General features: G+C 45.2%; 1 protein-coding gene across 1 annotated transcript in view; it reads left to right on the forward strand.

Moving 5' to 3' along the window:
* Nucleotides 1-2,854, forward strand: part of LOC144673777 (uncharacterized) — a 28,473-nt gene extending 25,619 nt beyond the window's left edge. Inside the window, exon 5 of the mRNA XM_078535447.1 lies at nucleotides 2,450-2,854. Within this exon, the coding sequence (XP_078391573.1) occupies nucleotides 2,450-2,854 (405 nt within the window). The remainder of the gene's footprint in view (nucleotides 1-2,449) is intronic.
* Nucleotides 2,855-10,742: the final 7,888 nt, after the last annotated feature.

The following is a 10,742-nucleotide window of genomic DNA, read 5'->3' on the forward strand; positions in this document are numbered from 1 at the left end:
TGGTCCAGGTCGCAGGAGGAGAGAATGTTGTTCATTTCTATCCTGGACTGACAGGGATGGATTTTGGAAACTCCTTTTACAGGGGGTTAGAAGGGGAGGATTTACACACAGCAAACTCAAACCAAGAGAAATGTTTGTCTCTTCTCAATTTCTATCTTGGACTGACGGTTAGTGTTTTTTGTAAATTTCTGATATTGGATCTTAGAAGTGGAGGGTTGACAGCTGGGAAACTCAAATCAAACATCAATTCAGATCTGGCAGAGTCACTCGATTTGTGAGGACCTGAATATCGTCGGCCTTTAAATCTGGAAGGTAAACAGTCGGCCTGTCTGTCTGTGGGCAAAGGTTACTTGTAGGAGAAAGAATAATTAACTGGGGAAAGCCAACTTCAATAGGGTGAGAATGGATCTGACCCAGTAAAGTGGAATCAAAAGTTGGCAGGAGAAACTGTAATTGAGGAATGGGCTGCCTTAAAGAGGAAATAGATCAGACATAGTAATGACATATTCTTACAAATGAGGAAGGTATGGCTAACATATCCACAGCTCACTAAATAAGAGAAGAGATTAAGATGGAGATGAATAAGTCTGCTAACAGAGATATCAGGTGGCTAATACAACTGAGAGACAGGATAAAGAAAGAATATTCAGAGAGAAATTGGAAAAAGAAAGTAAGAGAAGCAAAGAGAGAGTATGAGAAGAGACTGGCAGCTAACATGGAAGGAAATCAAAACGCTTTCTCTGGCTGATACCTAGTAACAGGGCGGTAAAAGGAGACAGGGGCTGGTTAGGGATTTAAGCAAAGGTGATTTACCCATTGGGACAGGGGGTATGGATGAGGTATAAATGAATATTTGGCATCTGTCTTTACCAAAGAAGATGATGCTGCACAGGTCATGGTTAAAGAGGAGGGAGTTCAAACACTTGTGATGTTTAATATTGATAAGGAGAAGGTATTATATAGGCTGTCTGATAAAGTTGACAAGGCACCAGGATTGGATGAGTTGTATCCAAGGATACTGAGGGAATTCAGAATGGAAATTGTGGAGGCACTGACCATATTATTCCAATCTCCTTCTGACCCATGAGTGGTGACAGAGGACAGGAGAATTGCAAATCATACACCTTTGTTCAAAAAGGGTGTAATGATAAGCCCAGCAACTTCCAGACCAGTCAGTTTAACCTTGGGAGTGATAATTCTGGACAAAATTAATAGTCACTTAAGCAAATGTGGGCTAATTCAGGGAAGCCAGCACAAGTTTGTTAAGGGAAAATCATGTTGAACTAACTTGCTTAATGTTTTTCAAGAGTTAACAGTGTGGTTGATGAGGGTAATGCTGTTAATGTGGTGTACATGGTCTTCCAAATGGCATTCGATAAAGTGCTACATAACAGACTTGTGAGCAAAGTTATAGCTTATAGAACAAAATGGGCAGCAGCAACATGGATACAAAATAACTGAGTGAAGGGAAACAGAGAGTAATGATTTTTCAGAATGGAGGAAGGTTGAAAGTGGATTTCCCCAGGAGTCAGTGTTAGGACTCCTGCTCCTATGACCTAGACCTTAGTGTTCAGGCACAATTTTGAAATTTATGGGCACAGACTGTGTAGAAGGTCCTTTCTCTGGTGGACCTTAGTGAACCAGTTGAGTTTTTGTGACAATCCAGCATCTTTCATGGTCACTTTTTCCTAGTGCCGGCCCCACAAATTCCCAGATCCATTCAGCTCAGTTTCACAACCTGCCTTTGTGTTTTTGTGGGTTCTCTCTCACTCCCTCTTTCTGTTCTAAATCAATTCCACAGGATATTAGAAGGAGAGGATTTGCAGTCAAGAAACTGAAACCAAACATCACATCAGGATCTGATGGATTGCACAGTTTATCGTAGCCTGAATATCATCGGATTTTGAACATGGAAGGAAAAAGCACTGTTCAAAGTGGGGAGAAACTGTACACGTGTTGTGTTTGTGGACAAGGCTTCAGCTAATCATCTAATGTGGCAGGACATAAATGCAGTCCCAACAGGGAGAAACCGTGGAAATGTGGGGACTGTGGGAAGGGATTCAATTACATGGAAAGACATCGGTGCAGTCAAACAGCAGAGAGATCGTTCATCTGCTCCGAGTGTGGGAAGGGATTCACTCGTTCATCCTACCTACTGAAACACCAGCGAGTTCACACTGACGAAAGACCTTTTAAATGCTTGGACTGTTGGAAGTGCTACAAAAGTTCCTGGGAACTGATGACCCATCAACGTGTTCACACTGACGCGAGACCGTTCAGCTGCTCTTACTGTGGGACTGGGTTCAGGTGATCATCTCATCTGACTATGCACCAATGAATTCACACTGGGGAGAAGCCATTTATCTGTTCCAAGTGTGGGAAGGGATTCACTCAGTCATCCAACCTGCTGAGACACCAGCATGGTCACACTGGAGAGAGGCATTTCACCTGTTCAGAATGTGGGAAGGGATTCACTGATTCATCCCATCTGTTGACTCACCAGCGAGTTCACAGTGAGGAGAGACCTTTTCGATGTCCAGACTGCGGGAAGTGCTATAAAAGTTCCGGGGACCTGGTGTCCCATCAACGTGTTCACACTGACGAGAGACCGTTCAGGTGCTCTCACTGTGGGACTGGATTCAGGCGATCAGCTAATCTTATTTCACACCAGCGAGTTCACACTGGGGAGAGGCCTTTCACCTGCTCCGTGTTTGGGAAGGGATTTACTCAGTCATCCAACCTCCTGAAACACCAGCGAGTTCACACTGTGGAGAGACCGTTCACCTGCTCCGAGTGTGGGAAAGGATTCACTCAGTCATCCAACCTGCTGAGACACCAGCAGGTTCACGAGTAACTACAGTGATTGAGTTTTGCAACTGAACCATGTTTCACTGGGGTCTGTTTCTGCTGTTGTTAGTAAACTCCAGCCCAGTTATAGGTGTTAATATTCTGGATAAAAATAAAATCATTAAGCTTTCAATTAAATAGATGATGTTGAATCTTTTTACTATCCCTAAGACATTAGTTCCTTTCGAAGGGCTCTCCCTCTCCCCTGTCTCCTCCATCCTCACCTTCAGCAACAAGTATGAGGAGCTCATGGAGCTTCTTTGCCACTAAGATTGAGACAATCCGATCAGCTGCCTCTGCTGCTTTCTTCCCTTCCACTAGCCCATCGGGACAAACTTTCTCTAAAGATCCCCCATGTCCGAGTTCTGAACCCACATCTTTCTCCAGTTTCTCTCCCATCTCCCCTTCCTGCCCTCTCAGAGCTCACTTTGTCCATGAGACCCACCTCCTGCTCCATCGACCCTGTTCCCGCTAAACTGCTGATCACCCATTTTCCCCATGTTCACTGATATTAATGGTTCTCTCTCTCCTGGTACTGCCCATCTCTCCTTCAAATCTGCCATCATCACCTGTCCTCAATAAAACCAACACTTGACCCCACGATCCTATTAAACTTCCGCTCCAGCTCCCACCTCCTTTTGCTCTCCAAAGTCCTGATCACCTCCCAAATCCATGTCTACATTTCCCAGAACTCCATGTTTAAATCCCTCCAATAAGATCACTGTCCCTGTCACGGTATCGAAATAGCTCTTCCCAAAGTCACCAATGACACCCCATGTGAATGTGACAAAGGAAAACTCCCTCGTTGTCCTTCTCAGCCTGTCCACAGCCTCTAACAACGTGGACCAAACCGTCCTCCTCCAATGCCTCTGCACTGGCGGCCAGCTGGGTGGGACATGATGAAACAATGTACAAACAATTCAAGGGCTGACTGACTTCAAGAAATAACCGGGCAGACAGGGAATGTCACCGTTACAACAAGGAGAGTCCGTGGTTTCAGTGAATGAACCGACAGAAGGGTGTTGTGGAGAATCTAAAACACTCAACATGAGTCAGCTGTGAGATGGAAATGCAACATTAACGACAAATATGGGGATACAGGAGAGCTCCAAAGACATCTCATCGATACAAGTTTCTCCCGTACGCTTGTAGTATTTTGTGGACATTACAGCATTGATCATGATTACAGAATGAACCGTGTGCCCTTGTTTATAATTTCGATCCTGTACGTTCATGCCTATGTAGAAATGGTCTGCACCCATACCTGGTTCCTCTGTTATTCCCCTCCCACCCCACACCACAAGTGCACTTCCTCTGACCTTCTCGACTTTCTAGCTCCTTCTCACTGTCTCCCTTTCCATCAAAAATCAGCAAATTGTTAAAAAAATCAATGTAAAAATAATGTCTAACTTTGTTATCCCGACATTAGCAAGAAGTCCCCTTATGTCCCCATTGGACATATGTCCATTCGACCATACCCTAATCCTTCTGTAAATTAACCATGTCAGTCAGACAAAGCAGAATTATTAACTTGAAGCATATATTTGTTAATGGCGCATTCCCACCTTTCAAGGGTTAGGACAGGTTAGGAAGAAGGTTCATATTGTTATCATTCAGAACAACCCAGATTACAAAGGAACAACTGATCTCAAAGACAACCTCTTGTAGTGTGTGTGGAGGGGGTGTGCTGAATCAGTTTTAAATGGGTTAAATGATATATGTTTTCTACATTAGACGATCACATTAAAATCTGGAACTCAAATGGGTCTATGGATTTGTGTTAGGTGGGAAGATCGGGATCAGTGTATTACTCCAGGGAGCCTAATGATCAGAGGGACAGTATTTCAGAACTGATTCCTGTGATAGCAGCAATCCCATTGCTCTCTGTGAAAAAGACTGATGGAAATATTTAAAGTGGAAACCATAGGCGTGTTGGAGGATGATGGACACAAGGATTTTGTGAACTATTTGAGGATAATGGTGAGGGGAAAGGAATGGATCTGGAAAGCAGCAGACACTTCATGTTGCTCCAGGAGAAGTTGGGCCTGGTTGTGCAGGTGTCAGGTTTTACACAGCACACAGTCAGCCTGTGGTTTCACCCTGGATGCAGGATCTCCGAATCGTACCATTCACATCACTGGATGGGATTCTCAGGAGCCATGTTGTCTGCTTGGAGAGGAAGGTTTGTGTTATAGCTAATGAGAAGCAGCACAGACAACCACACACAGAGACCCACACAGACATTCTCTCTCTGTCTCACACACTCAGACATCTTCTCCACACCCACACACATTTACACACACTTCCACACTCAGGGACACACCCGCATTCATACAAACAGACACATGAGGACACATCCTGTCCTATCAGGTGGACAACACCGACCAAAGTGACCAATACTGGGGATAAAGTATTGGTGCCTATGAAGAACACTGTTTTTGGCACATTCAAGTCAACATCACCCTCCATAGCCTGTGAGCAGTTTTGACCATCCAATCTCAGCCCTTTCTCTGAACATTAAATCTATATTGAACAACATCTGGGACAGAGGCTACAACACAATTAGAACAATGAGCTGTCTATTGCCAGCTTTGGTGACAGTGGGAGGTAGTGTAAATTTCAGAACAACTTCCTGGATAATTACAGCCTCTAATTTCCTCTTGGAATGACTTAAAATGTCAATTCCTCTCATGTTGATGGTCTGTTTGATGAGAGAATTCTGAGACAGGTCACATGGAGAAAGAATATCACGTTGTTTTGACTCTGTATCCAATATTACCCTGAGTTTGTTCATTGCTGTCCCAATGTCCTGAGACATGTTCCTATGTTCAAAAGGAACTATTTTGTGTTGGCAATATTAAAAAAGACTCAATAAATCATGTGTTTAACACAAATCTGATTGTTATCCAGAATATAAACCCCTATAACTGGGCTGGAGTTTATTACCATCAGCAGAAACAGACCCCAATGACCATGGTTCAGACCTGGATGTGATTCACAGCAAAATCCAATCACTTGTTAATTGTGAACTCACTGGTGTCTCAGCAGGTTAGCGACTGAGTGAATCCCTTCCCACACTCGGAAAAGCTGAACGGCCTCTCTCCAGAGTGAATTCATTGGTGTCCAGTGAGTTGAGATGACCACCTGAACCCAGTCCCACAGTGAGAGCACCTGAACGGTCTCTCGTCAGTGTGAACACGTTGATGGGACATCAGTTCACTGGAATTTTAAAGCACTTCTCACAGTCTGGGCATTTAAAAGGCCATTCGGCAGTGTGAATTTGTTGATGTGTCTGTAGGTGGGATGACTGAGTAAATCTCTTGCCACACTCGGAGCAGCTGAACAACTTCTCTCCAGTGTGAACTCGTTGGTGTCTCACAAGGTTGTTTGAATGGGTGAATATTTTCCCACACATGGAGCAGCTGAATGGCCTCCCCTCAGTGTGAGTTTGTTCGTGTCTCAGCAGGCTGGATAACTGAGTGAATCCCTTCCCACACTCCGTACAGGTGAATGGCCTCTCCCCAGTGTGAATGTTCTGGTGTATGGTGAGTTCTGATAAATATATGCTTTCTTTACCACCTGATCCACCTGTCCTGCCACCTTCAGGGACCTGTGGACATGGACTCCGAGGTCTCTCACTTTTTCTACCCCTCCCAATATTCTCCTGTTTATTGTGTATTCTCCAGCTTTGTTTGCCCTCTCCAAATGCATTAGCATGAATTTGCTTTCTCTTTTACAGCTGATTTAAAGTTGCAGATTTTGCTCCAAAGGTTAAATTGCGATTGATATTCAAAGTTAACTATTTAACTGCAGAAACTACTTCAGCTGGGAGCCAGTGAATTAAGAGGAAAGATCCCAGACAGCGGTTCTTCAAGGTACACTGCAGGCCCGACAGCTCACTCAGCTCCACTCTCAGCTCAGGAGAGCTCAACAACTCCACATCCTGTCCACAGGGGAGTTCTCCTGGTGCAGTGGGACCAACATTCGTGTAACTTTCAATTTCCAAAACCCTCCACCCTATTCGCTGTTGGTCCAATGGAAGCGTCGATTCCTGGTCAGTTGTCATCAGGGAAACTACCAATAAACTGGACATTTGGCTTTTGTTTCATTCCCGATCTCTTCACCAGAGAAAACTTTCTCCGACTAAATGTCTTGTTAAACTTGAACACAAGTGACTTCTTCACGAATGAGAAGCACCATTGCTGTTAGCTGGAACATGAAGTCGATACTTTCCTACATTAAGACAGTTCTTAAAGTCTCCCCCTTTGACCGAGCTTTTAGTCATCTGACTGAATATGTGGCTCGGTGTCACACTTTGTTATATAATGCTCCTGGGGAGCGCCTTGTGACGTTTCATTTGGTTAAAGGCGCTTTATAAATATAAGTTGTTGTTGTAGGATATACATAGAAAGGGCCAATCTCTTGTTATATCTCTCATGCTGATATTTTTCTTTGTTTTATCCATTCTCGGGGTGTGGGCATCGCTGGCTAGGCCAGCATTTATTGCCCGTCCCTAGTTGTCCTTGAGAAGGTAGTGGTGAACTGCTTTCTTAAACCGCTGCAGTCTGTGTAGTGTAGGTACAACCACAGTGCTGTTAGAAAAGGAGTTCCAGGATTTTGACCCAGCGACAGTGAAGGAATGGCAATATATTTGCAAGTCAGGATGGTGAGTGAATTGGAGGAGAACTTCCAGGCGGTAGCGTTCCCATCTACGTGCTGTCCCTGTCCTTATAGATGGTTACGGTCGTGGGTTTGGAAGGTGCTGCCTGAGGATCCTTGGTGAATTCCTGCAGTGCATCTACAATGCTGCTACGGTGCATCGGTGGTGGAGGGAGTGAATGTTTGTGGATGTGGTGCCAATCAATTGGGCTGCTTTGTCCTGGATGGTGTCAAGCTCCTTGAGTGTTGTGGGTGCTGCATTCAGCAAGGCAAGTAGAGAGTATTCCATCACACTCTGACTTGTGCCTTGTAGAAGGCTTTGGGAGAGTCAGGAGATGAGTTACGCATCACATGACTCCTAGCCTCTGACCTGTTCTTGCAGCCACAGTATTTATATGGCTAGTCCAGTTCAGTTTCTGGTCAATGGTAACAACAAGGATATTGACACTGGGGGATTCAGTGATGGTGATGCCTTGAACATCAAGGGGCGATGAATGGATTCTCTCTTGATGGAGATGGTCATTGCCTGATACTTGTGTGGCAGGAATGTTATCTGCCACTTGTCATCCCAAGCCTGGATACTATCCAGGCCTTGCTGCATTTGGACATAGACTGCTTCAGTATCTGAGGAGTCGCGAATGGTGCTAAACATTGTGCAATCATCAGCGAACATCCCCACGTCTGACCTTATGATGGGCGGAAAATCATTGATGGAGTAGCTGAAGATGGTTGGGCTGAGGACACTACCCTGAGGAACTCCTGCAGTGATGTCCTGGAGCTGAGATGACTGACCTCGAACAAGCACAACCATCTTCCTTTGTGCTTGGCATGACTCCAACTAATGGAGAGTATTCCCCCCAGATTCCCATTGACTCCAGTTTTGCTAGGGCTCCTTGATGCCACACTCGGCCAAATGTTGCATTGATGTCAAGGGCAGTCACACTCACCTCACCTCTGGAGTTCAGCTCTTTTGTCCATGTTTGAACTAAGGCTATAATGAGATCAGCAGCTGAGTGGCCCTGGCGGAACCCAAACCGGGCATCAGTGAGCAGGTAATGGCTAAGTAAGTGCTGCTTGATAGCACTGTCAGTGACCCCTTCCATTACTTTACTGATGGCAGAAAGTAGACTGATGGGGCGGTAATTGGCTGAGTTAGATTTGTCTTGCTTTTTGTGTACAGGACATTCCTGGGCAATTTTCCACATAGCCAGATAGATTCCAGTGTTATAGCTCTACTGGAACAGCTTGGCCATCGGCGCGGTAAGTTCTGGAGAACAAGTTTTCAATACTATTGCCAGAATATTGTCAGGGTCCATAGCCTTTGAAGTACCCAGTGCCTTCAGTCGCTTCTTTATGTCATGTGGGGTGAATCGAATTGGCTGAAGACTGGCATCTGTGATCCTGGGGACCTCTGGGGGATGCCGAGATGGACCATCCACTCGGCACTTCTGGATTAAGATTGTAGCAAATGCCTTATCTTTTTCACTGATGTACTGGGCTCCCCCATCATTGAGTTTGGGGATATTTGTGGAACCTCCATCTCCAATGAGTCGTTTAATTGTCCACCACCATTCTCGACTGATTGTCACAGGACTTCAGAGCTTAGATCCGATTCATTGGTTGTGGGATTACTTAGCCCTGTCCATCATTTGCTGCTTATGCTGTTTGGCATGCAAGTGGCCCTTTGTTGTATCTTCACCAGGTTGACACCTCATGTTTAGGTATGCCTGGTGCTGCTCCTGACATGGCCTCCTGCACTCTTCACTGAACCAGGGTTGATCCCCTGGCTTGCTGGGGATGGTAAAATGGGGGATATGCAGGGCCATGAGGTTACAGATTATGTTCAAGTACAATGCTGCTGTTACTAATGGCCCACAGCGTCTCATGGATGCCCAGTCGAGACCTATTCGAAATCTGTCCCATTTAGCATGGTGGTAGTGCCACACAACACGATGGAGGACATTGTTAATGTGAAGACGGGACTTCGTCTCCACAATGACTGTGCAGCAGTCACCCCTGTCAACACTGTTATGGACAGATGCATCTGAGGCAGGCAGGTTGATGAGGATGAGGTCAAGTATGTTTTTCCCTCACCACTTGCTGTAGACCCAGTCTAGCAGCTATGTTATTTAGGCCTAAGCCAGCTAGGTCAGTAGTGGCTCTACCGAACCATGCTTGGCGATGGACATTGAAGTGTCACACCCAGAATACATTGTGCGCCCTTGCCACCTCCAAGTGGTGTTCAACATGGAGGAGCACTGATTCATCAGCTGAGAGAAGATGATACGTGGTAGTCAACAGGAGACTTTCCTTGCCCACATTTGGCCTGTTTCCAGGAGACTTCATGGGGTCCAGAATCAATATTGAGGACTCCCAATTCCCTCCCGACTGTGCCGCCACCTCTGCTTGGCCTGTCCTCGGTGGGACAGGATATACCCAGAGATGGTGGTGTCTGAGGCATTATCTGTAAGGTACGATTCCATATGTCAGGCTGTTTGCTTGACTAGTCTGTTAGGCAGATGTTGGTAAGGAGTACTTTGCAGGCTCGACAGGGCTGAGATTGCCATTGTCGCTTCCAGTGCCTTGGTCAAATACTGGGTAGTCCGTTCATTCCTTTTATGTGTCTTTTTTACAATTGAGTGGTCATTTCAGGGGGTATTTTAATAGTCAACCACAGTGCTGTGGGCCTGGAGTCACGTGTGGCCAGACGAGGAAAGATTTCCTTCCCTAAAGGTCATTAGTGAACCAGACGGGTTTTTACAGCAATCCACACTCGTTTCACTAATTACAGTGGAAATATCACAGTCGAGGACAAACACAGAGGCAGAGTGTGGGAATGAAAGAGGAAGAGAAGGGCTGTTTGGGATTCGAACCCGGAGTGTTACCCTGGCTCCTTTGACTATTAGTCCAGCGACAATACCATTCTATTAGCTTTCCTAATTACTTGCTATGTTTGCATGCTAACCATTACATCTCAGAGCCCGGCAATCTTTCACCATTTAGATAATATGCTTTTTCATTCTTCCTGCCAAAATGGACAATTTCACATTTGCCCACATTATATTCCATTTACCAGATCTTTATCCATTCACTTAATCTATCGATATCCCTTTTCATGTCCTTATGTCAACTCCACAAATTACTTTTCCAACTATCTTTCTGTCGTCAGCATATTTAGCATCCATTCCTTGGGCCATTCATCCAACTGATTTATACTCATTGTAAAAAGCCGAGGC

Source organism: Cetorhinus maximus, unplaced genomic scaffold, assembly GCF_964194155.1.
Source record: "Cetorhinus maximus unplaced genomic scaffold, sCetMax3.hap1.1 HAP1_SCAFFOLD_464, whole genome shotgun sequence".
In the NCBI taxonomy this organism is placed as follows: domain Eukaryota; kingdom Metazoa; phylum Chordata; class Chondrichthyes; order Lamniformes; family Cetorhinidae; genus Cetorhinus; species Cetorhinus maximus.